Source organism: Gymnoscopelus microlampas, assembly GCF_963454915.1.
Source record: "Gymnoscopelus microlampas genome assembly, chromosome: 13".
NCBI lineage: Eukaryota > Metazoa > Chordata > Actinopteri > Myctophiformes > Myctophidae > Gymnoscopelus > Gymnoscopelus microlampas.
The window spans coordinates 49,227,011-49,252,956 of NC_139950.1; the positions used below are offsets into that span (position 1 = coordinate 49,227,011).

The 25,946-nt window shown below is 44.5% G+C and overlaps 1 protein-coding gene across 1 annotated transcript; it reads left to right on the forward strand.

Moving 5' to 3' along the window:
• The first annotated feature begins 8,506 nt into the window (after nucleotides 1–8,506).
• On the forward strand, nucleotides 8,507–24,122 carry cUnh10orf71 (chromosome Un C10orf71 homolog). The gene is made up of 2 exons (XM_084076958.1): nucleotides 8,507–8,621; nucleotides 13,000–24,122. The coding sequence occupies exon 2, from the start codon at nucleotides 13,203–13,205 to the stop codon at nucleotides 23,322–23,324; it is 10,122 nt and encodes a 3,373-aa protein (XP_083933084.1). The 5' UTR covers nucleotides 8,507–8,621; nucleotides 13,000–13,202; the 3' UTR covers nucleotides 23,325–24,122.
• The last annotated feature ends 1,824 nt before the right edge of the window (nucleotides 24,123–25,946 follow it).

A 25,946-nucleotide genomic window follows, 5' to 3' on the forward strand; every position in this document is an offset into this window, starting at 1 on the left:
TAATGACGAAAAATGCTGGTGACGAAAAATGACGAAAAATGCTGGTGACATTTTTCGACATTTTTCGTCATTTTTCGTCATTTTTCATCACCAGCATTTTTCGTCATTTTTCGTCACCAGCATTTTTCGTCATTAGCATTTTTTCGTCACCAGCATTTTTCGTCATTTTTCGTCACCAGCATTTTTTTCGTCACCAGCATTTTTCGACATTTTTCGTCACCAGCATTTTTCGACATTTTTCGTCACCAGCATTTTTTCGTCACCAGCATTTTTCGTCATTTTTCGTCACCAGCATTTTTCGTCATTTTTCGTCACCAGCATTTTTCGTCATTTTTCGTCACCAGCATTTTTCCGTCACCAGCATTTTTTCGTCACCAGCATTTTTCGTCATTTTTCGTCACCAGCATTCTTTCGTCACCAGCATTTCTCGTCATTTTTCGTCACCAGCATTTTTTCGTCATTTTTCGTCACCAGCATTTTTTCGTCACCAGCATTTTTCGTCATTTTTCATCACCAGCATTTTTTCGTCACCAGCATTTTTCGTCACCAGCATTTTTCGTCATTAGCATTTTTCGTCATTTTTCATCACCAGCATTTTTCGTCATTTTTCGATACCAGCATTTTTTTCGTCACCAGCATTTTTCGACATTTTTCGTCACCAGCATTTTTCGTCATTTTTCGTCACCAGCATTTTTCGACATTTTTCGTCACCAGCATTTTTCGTCATTTTTCGTCACCAGCATTTTTTTCGTCACCAGCATTTTTCGACATTTTTCGTCACCAGCATTTTTCGACATTTTTCGTCACCAGCATTTTTTCGTCACCAGCATTTTTCGTCATTTTTCGTCACCAGCATTTTTCGTCATTTTTCGTCACCAGCATTTTTCGTCATTTTTCGTCACCAGCATTTTTTCGTCACCAGCATTTTTCGTCATTTTTCGTCACCAGCAATTTTTAGTCACCAGCATTTTTCGTCTTTTTTCATCACCAGCATTTTTTCATCACCAGCATTTTTTCGTCACCAGCATTTTTCGTCATTTTTCGTCACCAGCATTTTTTCGTCACCAGCATTTTTCGTCATTTTTCGTCACCAGCATTTTTTCGTCACCAGCATTTTTCGTCATTTTTCATCACCAGCATTTTTTCGTCACCAGCATTTTTCGTCATTTTTCGTCTGGTGCTGGTGACGAGAAATGACGAAAAATGCTGGTGACGAAAAATGGCGAAAAATGCTGGTGACGAAAAAATGCTGGTGACGAAAAATGACGGAAAATGCTGGTGACGAAAAATGACGAAAAATGCTGGTGACGAAAAAATGCTGGTGACGAAAAATGACGAAAAATGCTGGTGACGAAAAATGACGAAAAATGCTGGTGACGAAAAAATGCTGGTGACGAAAAATGACGAAAAATGTTGGTGACGAAAAAATGCTGGTGACGAAAAATGACGAAAAATGCTGGTGACGAAAAATGATGAAAAATGCTGGTGACGTAAAAATGCTGGTGACGAAAAAATGCTGGTGACGAAAAATGACGAAAAATGCTGGTGACGAAAAAATGCTGGTGACGAAAAATTTCGTCATTTTTCGTCACCAGCATTTTTTCGTCACCAGCATTTTTCGTCATTTTTCATCACCAGCATTTTTCGTCACCAGCATTTTTCGTCATTTTTCGTCACCAGCATTTTTTCGTCACCAGCATTTTTCGTCACCAGCATTTTTTCGTCACCAGCATTTTTTTCGTCACCAGCATTTTTCGTCATTTTTTCGTCACCAGCATTTTTCGTCATTTTTCGTCACCAGCATTTTTCGTCATTTTTCGTCACCAGCATTTTTTCGTCACCAGCATTTTTCGTCATTTTTCATCACCAGCATTTTTTCGTCACCAGCATTTTTCATCATTTTTCGTCTGGTGCTGGTGACGAAAAATGACGAAAAATGCTGGTGACGAAAAATGAGGAAAAATACTGGTGACGAAAAAATACTGGTGACGAAAAATGACGAAAATTGCTGGTGACGAAAAATGACGAAAAATGCTGGTGACGAAAAATGACGAAAAATGCTGGTGACGAAAAAATGCTGGTGACGAAAAATGACGAAAAATGCTGGTGACGAAAAATGACGAAAAATGCTGGTGACGAAAAAATGCTAGTGACGAAAAATGACGAAAAATGACGAAAAATGCTGGTGACGAAAAAATGCTGGTGATGAAAAATGACGAAAAATGCTGGTGACGAAAAAATGCTGGTGACGAAAAATGACGAAAAATGCTGGTGACGAAAAAATGCTGGTGACGAAAAATGCTGGTGACGAAAAATGACGAAAAATGCTGGTGACGAAAAAATGCTGGTGACGAAAAATTTCGTCATTTTTCGTCACCAGCATTTTTCGTCATTTTTCGTCACCAGCATTTTTCGTCATTTTTCGTCACCAGCATTTTTTGTCAGTTTTCGTCACCAGCATTTTTCGTCATTTTTCGTCACCAGCATTTTTTCGTCACCAGCATTTTTCGTCACCAGCATTTTTCGTCATTTTTCGTCACCAGTATTTTTTCGTCACCAGCATTTTTCCTCATTTTTCGTCACCAGCATTTTTCGTCATTTTTCGTCACCAGCATTTTTTCGTCGCCAGCATTTTTTCGTCACCAGCATTTTTCGTCATTTTTCGTCACCAGCATTTTTTCGTCACCAGCATTTTCCGTCATTTTTCGTCACCAGCATTTTTTCGTCACCAGCATTTTTCGTCACCAGCATTTTTTTCGCCACCAGCATTTCTTATTGCCCCCCCCCATTAATAACTTCTGTATCCGGGCCTGTGTGGAGGCCAAAACCGTCCCCCCAAAAACCTGTTAGGAGTACGTTTCAGGCAATTTAGAGTTGATTGGTAGTACTTTTTTTTGGTCCCTAACATTCATCGAGCTCTAAATAGCAGATCTACAAGGCTTGTAGATCTGCTATTTTTGGCTAAAGTTCTCCTCAGAAAAGGGATGCTAGGTTTCGAGTGGTTATGGTAAAAAAGAAAATCATATCACACAAAGATTTGGCGGACCCCCTGTAGTAACTCTGAGGACCCCCTAGGGGTCCCGGACCCCCTGTTGAAGACCCCTGCTGTAAACTGAAAAAAAAAACTTTTTTTTTTTTTTTTTTCAAAAGGGCACTTCTGGTCAAGAGGGCAAAGGGCAAGTGCTCTAGCACCACCTAGAGTCTATCTGTGCACGTCCCTGGAAATCAACACTGCTTGGCACAGTATAGTTGGCAAGCACATAGTGAGCACATGTGTGGGTGTGCGTCTCCCTGCAAGGGGGGGCCCATGTGTGTGTGTCCGTCAAGCAGCCATGCTGCCAGACCCAGTCAGCCCTGCACCCATACACCCACCCTGCACCCACACACCCAGGAACAGCCTCTCTGCTGCAGTGATCTCCATTTATAGCAGTGGGGCCTGTGGCTCCTCCCTTTCCTCTATCTACCTCATGGCCTTTTGCTGCTCACAGTTATACAGTAAGGTAGCCAGGGAGGCAGTGGTACTTAAAGGGGAAATCCACCCATTTTCAATATTTAACTATGTCATTAATATAGCATAAAGGAGTTGTGTGGAAATAAGAAAAAAGTTCCCCCCTTTCTGTGTTGCCTTGAACTGGAGGATTGATTGTGGGTTTAACATTGCAAATTACAACATGATGACTCATCATGTTGTAATTTGCAATGTCTCCCAAAATCAATCCTCCAGTTCAAGGCAACACAGAAAGGGGGGAACTTTTTTCTTATTTCCACACAACTCCTTTATGCTATATTAATGACATAGTTAAATATTGAAAATGGGTGGATTTCCCCTTTAAGTAAAAGTATCAATACTTGCAAAATATAGAAAAATACTCCGTTACAAGTAAAAGTCTGGGAATTCAAAATGTCAAAACTTGAGTAAAAGTACAAAAGTATTGGCATCAAAATGTACTTAAAGAACCAAAAGTAAAAGTACTCATAATGCAGAATGTCCCATTTCAAATGTATATCAAAATAGCAGATCTACAAGCTCACAATGCGTCGCATCGCGACGCGATTGTAGATCGGCTATTTTTAGATTTTATATACAGTATGGGGCTGAAGTGGGTAACGTATGTTTTGTAATAATAATCAAATTCTATAGTGGCTTCACCAGCCACAGTGAGAAGCAGTGAAAAGAAGTCCCACAGGAAGTGTTGGCCTTTGGAAGCTAGATTTGACACCAATAGACACACATTTAGATTCAAGAAAACAAAAGGTTGCACACAATAATAAAATGTGTCACAATAATAAAAAAGTTAAAGTTTTCACAAACAGTATTAAAACGAGTATTACACTATTAATGAAATATATTGTGCTGTTGTGCTTATGTGTACTGTATATTAGATTCATTGCTTGCCCCCCCCCCCCCCCCCCCCAACATAAAAATATAGTATATATCATCTTAGAGGGGGAGGGGCACGTTGGCCTGAACCAATGGCGTGGCCCTAAACAAAATGTTAACTTTGTTTACTTGGGGTGGGGGCCAGCCCTGTGTCCATGGTGTCCCATGGGACCCACAGTATACTGTCTGGGAACCAGGAGGTCCCTGTTTCAGCCCCCCCACAGTCCGCCCAGTGTGGAGGTGTCCTTGAGCAAGACACTTAACCCCTCGTTGCTCCCTGGTTTGCTGTATTAATAGCGCCCACTGCTCCTAATATTAGTTAGGATGGGTCAAAGCAGTGGACACACAGTGGTGGAAAAAGTACTCAAATGTTTTACTTAAGTAAAAGTATCAATACTGCATTGTAGAAGTACTCTGTTACAAGTAAAAGTCCGGAATTCAAAATTTACTAAAGTAAAAGTACAAAAGTATTGGCATCAAAATGTACTTAAAGTACCAAAAGCAAAAGTACTAAAATGTTTGAAAATACATCGCGACGCGTTGAGAGCAGGGTTGGGAAGTAACGGATTACATGTAACGCCGTTACGTAACGGAGTACAAAAAAACCGTAACGGTAACGTCCTAGAGTACATTTTAAAATGTGTAATCTGGATTACAGTAACGGGGGTGTTGTAACGGGCGTTACAGGAGGGTTACATTCTCCCCTTCCCCTCATTAATTTTACAAACAAGTTATACATTATTATAACACCAAACAACCACCTGCAAGAGCGCACACTAGTCCGCACACAGACCGCAATGGATTGGAGTTGAGCAGCGCGTCTCTGTGTCAAAAATCCTCACAGTAGACTGGAGACTGCTAATGTTGCATCAACAGCGGTGTTGCCAGACTTTGCGAGAGAAATAAGCAAATAGGTCTATGAAAACAAGCACAAAAGAAGCGACTATAAAAGGCCACATAACGCACTTCATAGCTATGTCGTCCATTAAACAATGTACATATTTATATATGTTGGCTATTTGAAAATAGACGATCTACAAGCTCACAACCGTTCTACCATTATTTACAAGCAACTTCAGAAAAATGAGCCCAAAGTGGCTTATAATAATCAGACTAGGCAACATTACAGACATCGTGGCTCTCTTTTTAGTCCTCTTTGCAGCGCTGTTCCTGCATAAAAGCCTTTACTCTTAACCTTAAACTGATCAGATGGTTTGGTTAAAGGGACTATAATCTATTAAAGTGTCTTTCTTTGGTTCTGATTGTTACTAGGTTCTGATAGTAACTTGGTATATTCTATTTATTTTATCTAGTCTATGTATAGCCTTCATCAGCCTGTCAGTGATGCGTTTTCAACAGAAATGCGCATATTGGCAGTCAGCTGTTAGAGCATGCGTTGGCGGGGCTCGCGCTATCCGCGCGCCTGGTGTATGCGCAATCATTGATATCAGCTGGTTCTTTCCAAACGCACTGTACGCGCGCAGCAAATTACGCGCGTACACGCGCTTTGAAAAGTCTGGTGTAGATCGGGCGTAACGATGGCTCGTTGAGCCTGTATGCGCATTTGACCACATAGCAATCAACATCAACAGCACTAATTAATGTCAGCTGTGTGTGCGTGTGTGTGTGTGTGTGTGTGTGTGTGTGTGTGTGTGTGTGTGTGTGTGTGTGTGTGTGTGTGTGTGTGTGTGTGTGTGTGTGTGTGTGTGTGTTTAATGTCCAACTGAATGTTTTCTGTAGTGTAGATATCAAGTCTGGGGGGTCTCCAAATATTTGCGTGATAGGACCTTTTTCTTGTATTTACATTAACCACATGAACCCTAATATCCCTATATTCTGAGGGGAACAAGAAGAGGTAGAGGGGAAAAGAGCAGACCAAGTACAGAGATAGGCTCAACTTTACTAAGTACTGAGAGTTTGACATGTCTGATAAATACACTGATGACAGTGCTGTTAAACAAGTCTATGAAGCTATCTATGAAATCTATGAAAAGGTTTAATCTGCAATACAAATTTTATACAATATGTAGTGGGGGTCCCTGCTTCATCTCTCCCTTAGCTAAAAAAAAACCTTGGGGACCCCTGCTGTAGTAATCAGAGTAGACCCTCTCCCTCACGCTAAACTTAAATGACTTCTAAGTTCCACTTCTCCCCAAAAGGACAACTTTATTTTCCATCCTGAATGACAAGCCTAATATTACTATTGTATTTTGGTTATGTGCGATAACTGCAAGCCAATGTTCAGAGATTCAGTATTTGTCTTAATTTCTTTAATTAACATTTATTTTGTTGGCAATAATTCAACTGTCAGCCAGTGTTTTGAGACATATTGTCTTTTATTGCTACAAAATAAATGCTAAAAATAAATTCTACATGCATAAATTATAATTTAAAAATATTTTTTTAAATGAAAAGATCGGATCGGGAAAGATCAGGATCGGCAAATACTCAAAATCAAAAGATCGGGATCGGATCGGGAGCAAAAAAACGTGATCGGGACATCCCTACTTAAAAGTAATCCAAAAGTAACTGAAAGTAACTATAGTTACTTTTTAAATGGAGTAATCAGGATTACGTTACTGACTACATTTTTTAGCAAGTAACTTGTAACTGTAGGGGATTCCTTTTTAAAAGTAACCCTCCCAACCCTGGTTGAGAGCTTGTAGATCTGCTATTTTCAAATAGCCTAGGTATAAAATAGGGTTAAATTGGTTAATGTATGTTTCATAATATCATAATTTATATCTTAAAAGTAACTAGTAACTAAAGTTTTCAAATAATTGTAGTGGAGTAAAAGTACAATATTTGCCTCTGAGATGTAGTGGAGTAGAAGTAAAAGCACTGGAAAAATTGTTGTTGTACTTGTAAGTAAATGTACTTAGTTACTTTCCACCACTGCTGGGGACCCCTCAAAAGAATCATATTTAAACTGAGGACCCCCCACCCTGACAAGCACTTGGAATTGTAGGAGTTGAGGCATAACATTTAGTTTGACTCTGTTCCACAGATAAATGTTGTGAAAACAGCTGATCTACAAGCTTGTAGATCGGCTGTTTCCACAATTTATGCCTCTTTTATTATTTGACAATTTGGCCAATGTTTGACCAGTTCATATTGAATAGTTTGTAGATTACTTTTGATACAGTAATGGTATTCTTTTAATAAGTATTAAAAAGGTCTTAAAAGTCCTCAAATTGTCACTTAACTGTCATCTGGGGATCCCCCCCGCCCCCCCAAATCATGTAGGGACCCCCCTGGGGGGTCCAGAACCACAGGTTGAGAACCACATGGCAGTATGTGTCAAATGTATACGGTGACAAAAAAAAACACCCCAAAGGAGCGATGGACTCGATTACATTAAAGGTATCTGGTGCGGTTACATTATGGAAATAAATGACATACTGCTCCTAAGTGCTCTAAACGCTGTCCATCTTAAGCTTCATCTTAAGATGAGTCCAGATGGACCTTAATCATGACTTAAGAGCCACTTGTTAACACTCTGTATTACTTTGTCAGTAATCTGTTAAATGAGGAGGTGACCGTTCACAGCGTGAGGCAATGGGCTATTTCTGTCTCCTCGACAGTCCTGCCTCATATTCTAAAATCCCCCCACACCCTCTAAAACCCCCCCACACCCACTAAACCTAAACCCGGCCCTGAGAAAAATACATCTTTCCCTCTCAGAGAGGAAGGAAACCACCTCAACTTCTTCAGAATAGACTCAAACATCTTCACAGTTGCTGACATGTTCCTGTAGCTTTAGCTGCTAATGGTCAACCAGTTAGCTGTCCAGATTTATAAATAGTGTAGAGAGAGAGAGGCTGTTTGTTTCATCTGCCTGATATTCGACACCGTGAAGGATCCTGTCAGACCCCGCATGCATGCAGGCTCCCAGCCTTCACGCTGTGGCCCCAGTGGAGGATACTTTCTCTGGGACAAACTCCTCTATTCCTGTCCGCCGGTCTCCGGCCCCGTGGTCCCTCCGGCCGTGACCTCAGAGGCCCGAGCGTGGATGGACATACCGGCTTTTTACGTCTGATTCTTTTCTCAGCGACAGCAGGAGGAGGCAGAACCGGTTACCGGGCCGGGCAGAAAGACTTCTTCTCTACAGTGTTTGTGTTCCAAGCTGATTTGGCACTGTAGGGGGGGGGCAGGGTGGTTGGTGGGGGATGGGGGGATGAAGCCCTGTGAGGATTTACAAAAAAAAAACACTTCATAATATGGACTATAAGACTGAAAGGTAAGGCCAACTCTAAGCAAGATCAATGTACACTCTATAGAACGTTATAGGCTAAACCAGTGGGCATGCATTTTTACATCTGCCTTTCTGTGCTTTATATGGAGCAATCCTGTTTGCTTTAGCATGATCTTAATGTCATATTAATAAGTAACTTTGTACAGATATTGCACACAGGTATTTGTTTCATTAGCCATTAAGTACGAGTTATTAGTGACGAGTAAATATTTGTTCTACATCATGAAGATTTGAACATATCCCTCCTGCTGTTAGAACTAATGGTTTATAGCCGCTGTTGTCTGCACTACAACAGTACCTTTGGACCTACAGTAAGGCACCTTACTACAAGTGTAGCTGCTATTTTGACCATTTTAGACCTTTCCCCCCCCACCCTTCTCCATGCACTTTGGAAGTAGGGGAAGTTGTGCCACAAACCTCTACTCTGACCTTAGGCTTAAGGCCTCTTGAAACCAAGTCTCCTTGGTGTCAGGTTTTGAAGTTGGAAGTCCTTCATTGGACAAAAATAAACCTGCCACATGCACGGATGAACAGTATGACATCTCATTATTGGAACAGACTATGGACAATGATTGTATATGTCCATGCATGTGACGACAGCATGCAGACTTCAATGTTTTGGAGGTAGATTGTACATGAGCTGCACTGCTGCTGTCTTGTTGGACAATATTTCTCATTGGGAGACAGTATGCATTCTGCATCAGGCAGAGACATGTGAATACTGATGGTAAGGTTTTAATTAAGGTTTTAATACCATGGCTTTTCATGGCACTTAAACCCTATAGACAGTACTTAAACTATACAGTACTTCATTGGTCGGTGGGTTCAGTTCAGTAGGGCTGTATCCTTGCCCCCCTCCTTTTCCCCATTTACACCAAATCTCGTTGCCAAAATAGTTCCTAATATGACTGGAATAGGGACGTTTAAATGGTTGATAATCAAAGACTCGATATATAGGGTTACATTTTTTAAATGATATATTAATTATAAAATATTGCTCTATTGTTGAGCTAGCCAGTGTGGTGTGTAGTTGTGTAGTTGTGTAGTTGTGTAGACGTGTAGATGTGTCTAGGACCTGGACGGCTCTCAGGTCAGTAGGTATTAATGGACCACTAGATATTCTGGGCATGGAGAGAAGGCTGCCTGGCAGCTGCAGTAAATTTAACTAGCACTGTAGCACCGTTACGTTCACTTACTGTATGTTATATTAGCTATCAGAGTGCAAACTTTCATTTGAAACGACACCTATGTTAGCGACAGAGGTGGAAGACACATAGTAAAGTAGCAATTATACCACAATATATAAATACTCTGTTACAAGTAAAAGGCCTGTGTTCAAAATGTTACTTGAGTGAAAGTACAAAAGTATTGGCATCAAAATATACTTAAAGTACAGTAAAATGTTTGAAAATAGCTGATCTACAAGCTTGCAATGCGACGCGTTGTGAGCTTGTAGAACTGCTATTTTCAAATAGCCTATGTATGAAATAAGGCTGAAGTGGTTAATGTATGTTTTACGATGTAATGATTTATCTCTGCAAAGTAACTAGTAACTAAAGTTGTCAAATAATTGTAGTGGAGTAAAAGTGCAATATATGCCTCTGAGATGTAGTGGAGCAGAAGTAAAGGTACTGAGCGGCAAATATATATTATATACTATGTGCAACGACAGGTGTGTCAGTAGATACAAGACACAGATTATCTCTATTCATTATTAAAACCTTTTTTTTTGGCTGCAACTATTACTTTCCAAAACATCACATAACAGCAGCCATCACAGTAACCTTATCTTGCAATCAAACTGTCACTGTTAATATGACTCATATTGAATCTGGACTTCTTGCATGAGATTGCACCAGTGTTGATTTTGTCAACTAAAACTATGACGAAAATGTTTTTCACTGACAAAAAAACGAAATAAAAACTAAGCTATGATGACTAAAACTAAGACTAAATATATTGACAATTTCATCAACAAATAAAAACTAGACTAAAATGTCAGGGATGTCATTTTATGTTTGGTCGCGCTTGGTTCCTGCGCTCTGAAAATAGCCGGTCTACAAGCTCTCAACGTGTCGCAGTGCGACGCGTAGATCTATTCAAAAGACTATGACTAAAACTATATTTAAAAAACTAAAACTGAATTTTGTTTTTGTTTTAGGGCGGATATTGGGCGGATTTTGGGCGTTTTTTTTGTTAAAATCGATTGGGTGGTCCAGCTTTCTATGTGGGTGGGCCACGGCCCACCCAGGCCTACCCATGGCTGCGCCCCTGCTGCGTCAGACTTCGGCGCTCTATAGGTTGCTCAGTAACAGGGCTCTCCCTCCATGCAGCTCTTTAGTAAACAGAAAATACATGTTCAGGTTGGGATGCCAATTTCATCCAATTAGGAGAGAGAATCCCACAAAGACAATTGATCAGCTTGTGGTCCAGTTCCAATTTATTTTGTCTGCTCCTTTAAAAAAAAACGTTTATAAATGTTTTTGAGAATTTAGCTATTGCAAAAAAAAAAAAAAACATCTAAAATTATTCTTTATTTTTGGGGGTTTTCCGTTTTTCCGTTCGTCATTAGGAACCAGGAGATAACATTTTCCAAAAAGTTGCTGCTCCATTCACTTCAATGTTAAAAAATAAACGGACAAAAAAATATCATTTTTTCTATGTTTAAGCTGTAAACATGCTGGCAGTCTGTGAGTACTATTTTTGAAAAAATGTCACTTCCAATTCCACGTGTTTATCCTGTATCATCATGTACAGTATGAGTCCTCTCTCCTGATTGGATGAAAACGGTATCCCGACCTGAACATGTATTTTCTGTTTACCGAACAGCTGGAGAGACTGGTAGAGACCCCTGTCTGTGACCAGTGGTGTAAAAGTAACTATACATTGACTCAAGTACTGTACCTAAGTACAGTTTTGAGGTGCTTTTACTTTACTGGAGTATTTCCAATTGTCTATACTTTTACTTCTACTCCACTACATCTCAGAGGCAAATATTGTACTTTTACTCCACTACAATTATTTGAAAACTTTAGTTATTATTATTACAATATAAAACATACATTAAAGGGACTACACCATGAATTTTAACTTTCCTTCTTTTTTGTGTGTTTTTGGTCTCCCCTACCTCTCTTCTATCCCCAAAAATACCCCAGTTTGAAAACTCAAGCTTTCACAGCATATCTGGGGTTTTCTGTAAATTGGTCTGAAAACAGACCAAACTGATTTTCCCGTTTTTTCAGTTCCAACTAAAAAAAGAAAAGAAAAATGTTTAATTATTTATTTATTTTTCACTTTTTCCACACAGAACCAGGAGATAACTTTAACCACTTTAGCCCTATTTTATACCTAGGGTTATTTGAAAATATCTACAAGCTCACAACGCGTCGCATCGCGACGCGTTGTGGGATTGTAGATCTGCTATTTTCAAACATTAAATGTTTGAAAATAGCAGATCTACAAGTACTACAATTTTTAGTACTTTTATTTTGGTACTTTAAGTAAGTAAAAACATTTGAGTACTTTTTCCACCACTGCCTGTGACTCTATAGCAATGATTACTATGGGAATAATACCATAGAGCTATTTAACACTTATTTAAACAAAAGGAAATCACTTTAACACCAACCTTTAACTAATGATGATCCACCAGTTTGAGACAATAATTAATCACTGAAGGGGGAGGGGTGTTATGTTATGTTATGTGTGTCTGTGTGAGCATCAGAGTTAGTTTGCATGGGAACTGTCTTCCTCTCCTAAAAATAACTCACGTGAGATTGAGGCCTGTCTGCTGTCCGCCTGGCAACAGGAGGGCTCAGTTCACCACATGTCTCCGAAGGTCAGTGTAATTGACGGGGAGGATTTACAGGGCTGTTTTCAGCCACACATACGCAGCGAGGCTGGCTTGCTTAATTCACAGAAAGTAGATTCCTATAAAGGCCAGGCAGGCACTCATCACTAAAGTTAAAAACAGAAGCGGCCGGCCTATCGTGTGTCCATTTGGACAAGACCCAGAGATTAGGTTGTAAAAGGGCTTTATATAACTCGATTCAATTCAATTCAACTCAACAACATTTTCCCCTCTACACCAAATCTCTTTGCATCAATTCATCACTCTGTTCTTTGATCTTGTGTGTGCGTGTAGTATTGTGTGTAATATGATGTGTTTGTGTGTATGTGTATGTGTGTGTATGTATGTGTGTGTGCGTGTGTGCGAGTGTGCGTGTGTGCGTGTGTGTGTAAATATCAATTGACATACAGTAAAATGTGTACATGTATGTGTGCATACTGTACATTTGTGTGTACATGTCTTAACATACAAAGTGTCTTGATGTCTGGACTAATTCTCTGGTCTCTTCTACAGGAAAGCAAGGAATCCCAGGACTTATTTGGACACAGAACAACTGAACTGTCTGAGGAGCCACCCGCTGCTGCCACCCACCCTGAGGGGCCCAGACGCCGGCCCCTGTGAACACCGGTGGTTCAAAGCTGTGTTCGGGCTGTGAACGGTTTGCATGAATGACCGAGCGGGAAGGCAGAGCTCTGTCTGCGTGAGCCGGCATCATCATGACGTCGGTGGAGAAGCGCCACTCCGGGCACCGGAAGCACCGCAAGCACAGCGACGGAGCGCACAGCGACACCTCCAGCGGCGGCTCGTTCCTGGACGAGACCGACCGCGAGGTCAGCAGCCTGACCGACCGGGCCTTCAGGAGCCTCTGCATCGGAGACGAGGCCGTTTATAATGACTCTGACCTCGGCGGCACCTCGTCCCCGTCTGTCCAGAGGGAGAAACAGCTGGCGTTCAGCCAGCAGAACACTCATGGTGGCTGGGGGGACACAGAGGCCCTTAAGAGAGCCGCCCACGAGCAATTCAGCCTCCGGGTGCAGCAGTACGGCGAGGACCGGATGCAGGGAGGACCGTACGGGGCACAGACCCAGGGGGAGGGTTACGGCGAGGCGAGGACAGAGAGGGGGGTTTCTGCCACATTCCAGCGCTCCTTTGTGGATATGTCTCAGCAGGAGGACTCTCAGGGGGACGAACAGCTGTCCCTCCTCAACGGACCCATGGAGCTGGGGGGCTCGCAGAATCGCAGGAGCCGCTCCAGGGTCTCGTCTCTCATCAAGGCGTTCAGCAACGAAGGGTACAGAGACGCTAACCTCAGGGAGTGGAATACTAACGAGGCAAGCTGGGACAAATCGGCTCTCATGAGCATCCAGAGGGAGCTGTCTGAGTTCTCGGACGCCTGCCACCAGAACTTCAACAGCAGTGGCCCTTTCTCGCCACCCGGCCATTTTTCTTCCAGAGATAACAACTTCTACTCCTCTGAGATGGCTACGGCAGTGGCGCACATGGACGCGACCTCCTCCTTCATGAGGACGTCCCACAGCACACACAGCGCGTTCAACACCAACTCCAAGTTCTTCATACACAGTGAGTTTAGCCCCTTCAGGCTGTGGAGGGATCACAACAGGTTTCCCTTTCAGCACGGAGAGGTCACAGGATTCATGCCCCGCTCCGAGTTCCCCAGATGGTACGAGACACCTATGTACAAGGAGCTCTCCCTGGGGCCCCAGCCGCCGGGCCCCGGCATGTACACAGAGAGAGGGGCCAGGCCTCAGAGGAAGCCCGTGGCTCCTCCACCTCCTCCTCGCTCCACCTCCACCTCCTCTGTGATGCAGAAAGCCACCGCCCTGGAGAAGCGCAGCGAGTCTGAGCTGACGGGCCAGTATCCTCCCTGGAAGCAGATACAGGGCAGCCAGTCGACGAACAGACTCGCGTCAGACAGACGCCCGTCGACGGTCTCGCCGACCGGAGACTTGTCCCGCCGCGTCAGAGACACTCTCAGCTCCGTGAGCAAGCTGCAGCAGAAGATCTCAATGATGACGTCGGCGCAAAGCGTCACGGCGGAGACGACCGCTAGGCAGCAGGGAATACTTAACAGTTACGACACTTTAATCCCCTTTAGCACGGTTGAGCGAAACGTGGCCGGTAGCGCGGCCAGCAGCACGACGCCCTTCAATATCAGCCAGCTGCTGACACCGGTGATACCGGCGTATCAGGACACGGAGACACTGGATGCCATGTCGCCTCACAGCGTGGAACACCCCCCTGTGCGGGCCGAGAGCAGGGGAGCCACTCCTGACATCAGGTCCAGTTACAAGTCCAGAGCCACGAGCCTCCTCTTCAACCTCAAAGACAACCGGAAAAGAGTGAAGAGCACCTACAGCCCGCCCAAATTCAAAGGCCCGGAGATGACCGACAAAAGCAAACAACATATCGAGCCCAGAGACACGATAATAGATATGCCTGATTTCCCCGATCCTTTTATCCAAATCCCCCAGGTGCTTGTACAGGAGGAACCCGGCATGACGGATGCTGCGTTGCATCAAGCTTTACAAGAGCAATGCAGCCGCGTCCCGCCACCTGCAGCGTACACCTCCCCACCCATGACAGGCCTAGACACAGAGTACAATGCACGTGAATACCTGACTGCTCAGATGCAAGGTGAGATGGTTCCCCATGGTGGATTCAGTGGATTCCCACAGGGAAACTACAATAGCAACCAGCTTATTAATGGACTGAATCGCCAAGAAGACTTATCGCCATTTACTGGCTTTAAGATGGGCCAGACTGATAAGAGAGAGCCCCAGGCAGGCCATGTATATGGGCAGGCTAGCTCTGAAAAACTCAGCGTTTATAACACACTGCCCATAGCTACTTCACCCCTCACTAAACATAATATAAGCCCTAAGCCATTCTATTCTACTACAGACACAGCCAGATCCAATATTGATTCTAACAGTCAAAACAGAGGATATGTAATAGCCAAAACAAGTACTGAGAAAAACGCTAGTAAATCAATATTCACTAATGTAGATGGATATGAGCAAGTGACAGAAAACAGATATGGTTACAATGCTGTATCCTACCAGGACAGCTGCAGACAACAGGCCTATGTCAGCACAACAAGCAGCCAAGCGGCAGAGAGCCTGCAGGGTGTTGAAGACAAACCACGGCCTGCATGGAAGGGAGAGATAGCTGCGTATTTGTCAGAAAAGGACAAACAAGCTCAGTCCTCCCAGAGTGCGCAGGAGCAGAGCTGGAACGATGGAACCTCGTATCAGGCTCCGTTCCATGCTCCTTATCAGCCGTTGGCGGGTCATAACATTTCAAACCAGCTGCAGCAATATGCTCCTCTTGGTAATGAGTCTGTACTCAAAGACCAGTCTGAACCCTATTCAAAGGCCAAATATGAACATCACCGTGCACAGCAAAACGAGGGACATGAAACCAAAGACAATTATCCGATCCAGAATTATTATCCATATGGAAAGATGGAGCAGGAGTACAGAAAACAACAGATGTTTTACTCCGAAGACACGAAAAACACGGTGATGCAGGAGACTGCACAGAAAACACGATATGTGCCAAAGCTTGAGGAGAATGAAGCTCTGAGATTACAACAAAATGACTTTAAACCACAGCGCGACGAGCATGACAAACAGAGACCGTTACCTGCTAGTGCTGAAGGTAGACAGTGCAACGAAAATGTCCTCGCAATGACAAACCAGATTAAAGCGGATCATACTGAAACTGAGCCCCCTAGAACCCTGCAGGCAGAGGGCAGAGCAGGGGTTCAGGTGGGACGGCCCAGCCCAGGGTCGTCTGGAGCAGAGCTAATTATAGAAGGACAGCCTGGCGGAGAACGACACAAGGCTGAAGATATGACAGCAGAGCGGGCCATGGGGGTTCAGGTCAAAGCATGGGACTATAATTTAGAACATGTTGTAGAAAAGCAGGCAGAAGAGGGGGCCAGCGAGGGACAGACTGGGCACGTTGAAGACAAACTGGTAAAAGCAGCACCAGATGAGACGGAGAACAAGCAAGAGCAGTCTAAATCAGACAACAGAGAGATTCAACAGCTCATTCAACAGCTGAACAGTGACCTGGCAAAGGCTCAGCAGACACAGCAGTCTGGAGTAAAACAAGCTGAAGACAGACAGGCTGATAGGGAGTCGATAGTAGCAGAAAACAGATATGAAGTAAAGGAAATAGAGCAAAGTGAGGCAGAACAGGCCGAAATAAGTAAGGTTACTGTAGAACAGGCCAAAGTGGAACAGATAAAGGAAGAATTGTGTGGAAAGATCAAAACAGAACATATGGAGCAAGCTAAAGAAGACAAAACCGGGGGTGAGTTAATTGAGGCAGGACAGCTCAATACTAATACAGAACAAACTCAAACACAACAAGCCAAAGTGCAGCTGGCTAGAGCAGAGGATTCTAAAATAGAGAAAATGAAATCAGAGTCCGCTAAATCCAAAGCAAAACAAGCAGACACAGAGCAGGTCAAGCTTGAGCCTACTAAAGTGCAGCATGCTAAAACAGAGTTAGCCAAAGCCAGAGCAGAGTTGGCCAAAATAAAGGAGAAGATGAGAGGAGAGCAGAAAGATCACATTGAAGAGGGAAACGTGGCAAATAAAAGCACTCCTGAAAAGTTTGAAACTGCAGAAAATCTAAAATATCAACAAAATGAAGACTTAACGGTCAATAGTTCTGATCCAGTTTCAGCAGACCGAGGCGGAGATGACTATGAGCATGTCAGGGAGAAATATGGTTGGGTGAATACAGATGACAGTCAAAAACCACCATTAGTTGATGATAAGGTCGTAGAGGCAATGAACAATAAGGAATCAAAGGATGAAACCAACCCTGAACGAATCCCCATAGATGAAATAGGACAGGAGCAAAGCCTGAGTTCTACTGAATATGATGAAGAGGTTAGAGAAAACCAATATGTTTATAGCGAGTCATCTAAAGAATTTAAATTATCCAGCTCAAATAATGATGGGAACACAACAAACAACAATGATACATTTAAAGCAAAGGATGACCAGGCAATGAATGACAATTCAGAAAAACGTGAGCCTCTTGATCATAACATTTCACTGTCAAATTCTGCTAAATCTCTTCCTCACGAAAGAAAGCCCAGTAAAGATCCACATTCTACACCTTACAGAGCGCTGTCTTATAAAGAGAGGGCACAAGCCAGGCAGGAGATACTGACATCCAAAATAAAAGCTCACGCAGAAAAGGAAATTTCAGCGATTAAAGAAAAGGGCCTTTCCAAAAACCCCACAAAGCATTTAGTAAGCGGTCAGGGTGGTCATGTGTGCCAGAAGCCACCGCCACTGGAAACCCCTAAAGGACATGACAAAGTAACAAACAAAGAGCCGTCTAAGGTGAATAAAGTGGACTCATCACAAGCTGAAGCAGTAATGCGGGAAGGCTGCATACTTGAAACTCAAACTACGAACACAGCGGAGGGTGAAAGTGAAGCAATTCCTGAAGATTCAGCCCCTTCGCTAAAATTGGTCATAGGCCAGAGCGAGACCGCAACAGCTGATGACGACTTGCAGATCATGGGCATAAGGGTAACTGTAAGAGAGAGAAAACCCTCTGTGAGTGATGGTCAGGTGGATAAAGATGCTCATGAAGCTGCTAAAAGTAAGATCTCGTCTGAAACTCAACCCCTCCTCTTTAAACAGGGGATAATAACAAGAAAGGCTAAAGATTACACAAATGGCACATCCCTGCCGGTGGAAAAAAGACAAGACTCTGCACCATCTGAGGAGAACCTTTATGATGAAAACAACAGTATGACAGGGAAAGAAAACGTACATATATCGATGGGGAAGCAGGTCCTACATAGTGGAGAGCACAGCCACGGTGAAGAAAAACTGCACATAGACGGTATTGCCATCCGAGTTGTGCCAGGGGTAATTGAGAAACAGGAAATGACAGAAAATCATCCTGCCATTAAAATTCCATCTAGCAGCGCGGGTGCAGTAAATGAAAATAAACCAGCTGCAGTGCCAAGCCCTGGTACAAAAACAAACACATCAAAAGATGAGGACCGAGCTAAAATCGTCACACCAGGAAGCAATGAGTTAAAACCAATTAAAGACAGTTTGGAACCTCGGCATACGTCACCCAGTGAGAGACAGGGGACTCATTCATTGAGATTGGGCGATGAACACAACGCTGGCATTACAACCAGAGAGAATAAGCAAGTCAAAAGTGGAACGCCTGAAAAACCTACGACAGTTGAAGCCACAGCACATAGCAACAGGATGGATGAGGATTATTTTCAGTTGCAAGGGGCAACAGAGACAAACCACAGAGAAGTTAATCTCAGTTTGAATGTTGGAAATATGTCAAATGCAGTGAGTGGAAATAGGATGGCAGAGTCTACTGCAGAGAATGACATAACTGTACATAGCAAAAGAATGCACAGAGAAGTGAAAGATGAGCAGGCTTCAAAGCAGAGCGATGGTCCTACACAGAGACAAAGCAAGTTCAGTGCAAGGATGAAGACAGATGAAGACGTTCATGCCAGGAAACATGACACAGAGAGTCAGCCCCATTCATCGGCGACAGAAAGACAGCCTGCAAATAATACAACGCAGGAAAATGTCAATTACAAACAGAAACCTAAAGAGAAAGCCTCCACTACACCGGAGATATCAGCCATTGCAGACTATGCCAGATTAAAAGTGATCGCTGCAGAGGGTAGTCCAGACACATTACAGGACTTCCATCCCGCCAAAAAAGAAGGATTTTTCCCACTCATTCAGAGTCGTCCTAGTAGACGCCCAGTGTTCACCACTAGCGACACACAGGGCCTCTCGGCGAAAGAAAAGACGTTGCCCAAAGAGCCAGAGGTCAGTGCCAAAGTGAGCCAAAAGGAGCCCAAAGCTGTAGTGTTTTCTATCGTGGAGCAAGAGCACAAAAGGACAGGTATGTTCAGGCTGGGGGACAAAGAGAACAAGCAGCCAGATGTTAAGCCAAGTGAGGGAAGTGCAGATGCTGAGAGAGAAACACACAAACAAGATCTCAACCACAGCAGCAAGCCAGCGCCAGCATTCACCTCGGCTCCTCATCCACGTGCCATTCAAGGGCAAACACACACCTTCGGGTCGAGTGGCGGAGCTCAAAGAGAGGAGGAGACCAGAGTGAAACAGAAAGAGGAGGAACAAGCTGCCAAGGTGGAGGAGGAAAGGAGAGAAAAACTGAGACAAGAAAGACTGGCGGCTCAGCGCGCGGAGGAGGAGGTCAAGGCGAAACGGAGAGAGGCCGAAAGGAAAGCGGCGGAGGAGAGAAGAGCAAAGCAGATCAGAGAGGAGGAGGAGAGAAGAGCAAAGCAGATCAGAGAGGAGGAACTGAGGATGAAACGGATGCTGGAGGAGAGGAAAGCCGCGGAGATTGAGGAGGCGAAGAAAGCTGCTCAGAGGGAAGAGGAGAGGAGAGCGAAGGAGAGACAGGCCATCGCTGTTAGGTTTGAAGAGGAAAGGAGAGCTAAACAGAGAGAGATGGAGAGGAGAGCAGAGGAGGAGAGAAAAGCAAAACAGAGAGAGATGGAGAGGAAGGCGGAGGAGGAGAGAAAAGCTAAAAAGAGAGAAATGGAGAAAAAAGCAGAAGAGGAGAAAAAAGCAAAACAAAGAGAAATGGAGAAAAAAGCAGAAGAAGAGAAAAAAGCAAAACAGAGAGAAATGGAGAAAAAAGCAGAAGAGGAGAAAAAAGCAAAACAGAGAGAAATGGAGAGAAGAGCAGAAGAGGAGAAAAAAGCAAAACAGAGAGAAATGGAGAGAAGAGCAGAAGAGGAGAAAAAAGCAAAACAGAGAGAGATGGAGAGGAAAGCAGAAGAGGAGAAAAAAGCAAAACAGAGAGAGATGGAGAGAAGAGCAGAAGAGGAGAAAAAAGCAAAACAGAGAGAAATGGAGAAAAAAGCAGAAGAGGAGAAAAAAGCAAAACAGAGAGAGATGGAGAGGAAAGCAGAAGAGGACAAAAAAGCAAAACAGAGAGAGATGGAGAGGAAAGCAGAAGAGGAGAAAAAAGCAAAACAGAGAGAAATGGAGAAAAAAGCAGAAGAGGACAAAAAAGCAAAACAGAGAGAAATGGAGAAAAAAGCAGAAGAGGAGAAAAAAGCAAAACAGAGAGAGATGGAGAAGAAAGCAGAAGAGGAGAGGAGAGCAAAGGAGAGAGAGGCCATGGCTGCTAAGAGAGAGCAGGAGAGGAGAGACAAACAGAGGGAGTTGGAGAGGAGAGAAGCGGAGGAGAGGAGAGCCAAACAGGCCGTGGAGGAGATGAGGAGACAACAGATTGAGGAGGAGAAGAGAGTGGCTCAGAGAGAGGAAGAGAGGAGAGCAAAGGAGAGGGAGGCCGTGGCCGCTAGGCTAGAAGAGGAGAGGAGAGAGAGACAGAGAGAGACCGAGAGGAGAGCGGAGGAGGAGAAGAGAGCTAAGGAGATGGAGGAGCAACAGAGAGCCAAGCAAAGAGAGGAAGAGGAGAGGAGAGCAGCTCAGATAGAAGAGGAGAGAAAAGAGAGACAGAGGATGGCTGCTCGGAGAGAGGAGGGAGAGAGGAGGAGAGCTGCTCAACGAGAAGAAGAGGAGGAGAAGAAAAGGAGAGCTTCTCAACTGGAAGAGGAGAGAAAAGAGAGAGAGAGGAAGGAGGAGAGGAGAGCTGCTCAGCTGGCAGAAGAGAGGAGGATCAAACAGATGGAGGATGAGAGAAAAGAGAGAGAGAAGAAGGAGGAGATGATTGCAGCTTCTCAACTAGAAGAGGAAAACAAGGAAAGGCAGAGGATGGCTGCTCGGAGAGAGGAGGGAGAGAGGAGGAGAGCTGCTCAACGAGAAGAAGAGGAGGAGAAGAAAAGGAGAGCTTCTCAACTGGAAGACGAGAGAAAGGAGAGACAGAGGAAGGAGGAGAGGATGGTGACGCAGATACAGGAAGAGAGGAGGAGAGCCGCTCAAATCGAAGAGGAGGAGAACAACGCGAAAGAGCGAGAGGAACAGGGAGCCAAAGAGATTGAAGAGAAGGAGCGCCAAGCCATGCGGGAGAAGGAGAGGAGAGCGGGTCAACGGGAGGACAGGAGAGAGAAACGACACGCGGCTCAGAGGATGGACCCCCTCCTCCAGTACTACGATATCAACACAGCGGAGGGAGACAGCAGACCTCCTCCACGCTCACCCGTACCCTCCAGGAGACGAGGGGAGCCGCCCGGGGTCGAGCCCGCTGAGGACGCGGGGTCCTACAGCAGGCCTCACGCCACTCCATCTCCTGCCCCGTCCGCCTCGCGCTCCAACACCTCCTCTCCTGCCTTCGGAGGCAAGCCCACCATGTTCAAGGTGAAGGATAACACCGTCAGAGGCGGCTCCTTCTCCAGGTCGGTCAAACCGCGCTTCCACAAGACCCTCGGCGAAGACTTCAGGGTGGGCTCTCCTCTGGACGGCTGGCGGGGGGGCTCGCAGGCGGCGGAGGACGAGCAGGACAAAGCCAGACGCGGCGCCGGAACTCCCGTCCAGCACGACGGTTTCGCCGGGTCGAGCAGGTTCTCCCTCGCCAGAGAAACTTCTTCGGGACAAGATCACTCGGCGCCTCTCCTAGAACACCGTCCTTACTCCAGGAGGAGCATCGCTCTGGATGAAGAGGACTCTCGCTCCATGGTCAGCAACATGTCAGAAGACGTGGAGAGTTTCGCCACCAGTGCGGCCGACCTGGCAGAGCTAAGGGGGATTTATGACTACGACAGACCGGAGTCGGCCTGTAGTTTCAGCAGCGATGTGTCCCGCTCTCTGGGGAAGCCCCCGAGTGTGCCCGCTAAGACCGACAAAGCCTTACGCAGGGCAAAGAGGCTGACGCAGCGGAGGATAAAGAAGGAGTTGAGTAAGACCGCCGTTGAGTCCCCTGCTCCAGAGGAGAAACCCCTCCATGCCGACTCTGGCGTTCCTTCAGCCACCACTCACTCCTCCTCCGATGACTTCCCTATCCTGTCCTCTCCTCATTTCTCTGCTCCCATCTCCCTCACTCACGCCCCAACACAAGACCCTTCTGCACCTCCCTCCCGGCCCTCCTCGCGTACTTTCCACGCCTCCCCTCACCACTCGCCTCCCATCTCCCTTCCCATGGCCTCTCCCCATCACTCGCCCCCTGTCTCTCTAGCTGCTGCTCCACAAAGTGTCCCCCGTTCTCCCACTCTCCACCACGCCGGCCGCGGCCCCGCCCCGGTGACACAGTACCAAGTAGAGCCTGGCTACTCCCAGAACCACCCTGTGACCCAACGTAAGGTCCTGCAGGACCCCGGGTCCGGTCAGTACTACGTGGTGGACATGCCCGTGCAAGTGAAGGCCAAGACCTTCTTCGACCCGGAGACGGGGAAGTACGTCCAGCTGAACGTGCGCCAGACGGCCCAAGGCGGCTCGCCCCAGCCCCGACGGAAGCAGCAGCAGGCCCAGCCGCAGCAACCGCCCCGGCCCCAAGCTGCTCCCACCGGGGGTTACCCGGGTCATCCCCAACACCACCAGTCCTCGCTGCCGACCCATAGGTCTTCCTCGGGAATGTCTGCAACCTCCACCCTTCCAGAGGACTCGCCCCCCGCCAGACAGAGCCAGACTGATGGATACCGGGAGAACGAACGGGGACGGGACTCGCACGAGATTAACTGCAGCCCGGAGCAGACCCGCTACATGGACACCGCCTGTGAACCGGGCAAGACGCCGCGTACCACAGCTTACAACACACACAACACGGAGCAGGCCACGCGCAGCCAGCCACGCACAAACAATACCGCCGTCCCTCGCGATATTATAACTATGAGTGAACTAGAGGACTTTATGGACGATTGGTGACGTTGTGACACACTGAACTTTTTGAGTGGAAATCATTTGAGAGCCTAAAAATTACTGAATGTAGCACATTTACTGTGGCCAACCGCAGCGTCAGATAAACAGTCAGAGGCACGTTATTGTTCGTTATATATAAGTGAAATGGATGTATATGTGATTTATTGAAGTGCAAAACGGTTGTATTTTGGTTATCAGAGGCTTTTGATGAAAAGTCCCTGAGACATGCTGTTCAATTGCTGCTGTTATATTTTTGCTTTAGTTGTAGCTGTCGATGCTAAAGTTAACTTGTGTTACAGACATGTTTACCATTCCATTTGATAATTCTGAACCAGATGCTATAAGATATTCTTTTCTGGTGCAAGTAATCAACAATCTCATTTGCAAAACTAGAAAAGAATATTATTACAAACAAGAAAACATTACAGTATCGTGCAATATAGCTTGAAGGAGTAACATACGTTTCACTGAAATGTGCACGGTGGGAGAAACAATGCATTTAGCATTTTGTGATGCATGAAATAATATTAAATCCTTTGTGTCGATCTAACGTCTGCAAATATTCATTTGCAGGATAAATTGATTGATTGATTGTCTGTTTAAGCACAGCAAACTAAAATACGTGGAAATAATGTGACGTGATTATTGCCGTTTCTTGGGTTTCATTTAATAAAAGTAGCCAATTTCTAAAGTGGGAGATTAGTGTTTCTGTCTTGCTGTGAACCAGAATAGTGTGACGTGGATTTCTGCAGGAAAATAAAAGCCCAACTCATTCAGTGAAATCTATGGCTTTCAGAAGCTCCTTATGAAGGTAAAAATAAGAAAAGAAAAATACAATAAAAATCCAAATAAACAGGCGAAATGAATATAAACACAATGACTTGCTGTTGCTTGATTTCCATTACGTTCAGAAGACACTGGAACAACAGTGTCACCATGAAATAATTGTGTCTAGAAACCACATCCTGCTTTGGCCTTCACACATTGTTCTGGTTGTGACAATAGAAAATGTAGAGTTTCTTCAATATGTGCATAAAACGTTGTACAAAAAGAGTAAGAGCAAAAGAGTGTGTGGTGATATTTGTATTGAGATGGGTTCATAAACAGAAAATGAGTGCACAAGGTGTGGTATTGTTCTGTGGTACTGTTTTTTGTTGTTGTCTTAACCTTTATTTAATGGTGTTTTTTGTTGAATTAAGTGTCAAATATCTCTACATTCTGATAGTAGGCCTAATCATTGCTATATACCCCTGTTACTGATCAAACACTATATAGTATAGAGCAGTGGTTCTCAATCGTTTTCATTTGACACTTAGCCCGCGGACCCCCATTTGAAAAGATATGCCTCAGGGACCCCCATGAGAGAAGATGTTTACGGCTCTAGCAGATTCTCAAGCAGATTCTCAAACATTATAATTTCAAGGACCCTCAGTTTGACATGCATTAGGCCCACGGACCCCCATTTCATGGCATTTCTATCTCTGGGACCCCAATTCATATTGTAAAATCACTGTTATTTTAACTCTGAGAGTGTACAAATGGAACCAAATGGACCCTGGCCCATTTGGTTGCATTTGCATACACTCTCAGAGTTACAGACCCATACGGGTCCATTTGGTTCTAGCATTTAGCTGGGGCCCCCGGGAACTCCCTCGAGGACCCCTGGGGGTCCCCGGACCCCACTTTGAGAACCAACAGTATAGAGTATATCTCTCCAGCTCAGAAAATACATTTTCAGATGGGTTGCCAATTTCCTCCAATCAGGAAAGAGTCCATCAACTTCAGATTTATAGTGTTCCCGTTCCATCACATCACATCCAATAACACTTGAGAATGTATTTTCTGTTGACTAAAGAGCTCTTGTGACACTGAACAAACAAACAATATAATTACAGTATTATCAGAATATAGTTATACTTTCTTACAAAAAGCTTTTAGTTTTAACCAAAACATATTGAGAGGCCAACGTCTAATTTTTCCATGGTGCCCTGTGTACAAGCAAATCACATGATCATATACAAATGATAATGAAATATATATATTATAAACCAGTGGTTCTCAAACTTTTTCATGTCAAGGACCCCCAAATTGACACTTATTAGCCCACGGACCCCCATTTCAAAAGATATGCCAGGGACCCCCCATAAGAGAAGATGTTTTACGGCTCTAGCAGTGATTCTCAACCATTTTAATGTCAAGGACCCCCAGTTTGACATGCATTAGGGCTACAGACCCCCATTTAATGGCATTTCTATCACTTGGACCGCAATTTATATTGTAAAATCTATGTCAATTTAACTCTGAGAGTGTACAAATGGAACCAAATGGACCCGTTGGTTCCATTTGTACACTCTCAGAGTTACAGACCCATAAGGGTCCATTTGGTTCCTGTCCATCATTTAGCTGGGGACCCCCTGGAACCCCCTCAAGTACCCCTGGGGGTCCCCGGACTCCACTTTGAGAACCAATGTTATAAACAATATAAAATTACCATGCATCAATACATAAAACTGTTGCATACAATTATGGCAACATTACATCGACTTCAAATTTAACCGAAGTTCCTGAGCCATGTGTGAGATCTGTGGTTCTCTGCTGGATGAATGAATCAGTTGATTAAAATCAATG

Excerpts from the sequence above, each read along its gene's own strand:
- cUnh10orf71 (XM_084076958.1), top strand. The coding sequence starts at position 13,203 with ATGACGTCGGTGGAGAAGCGCCACTCCGGGCACCGGAAGCACCGCAAG.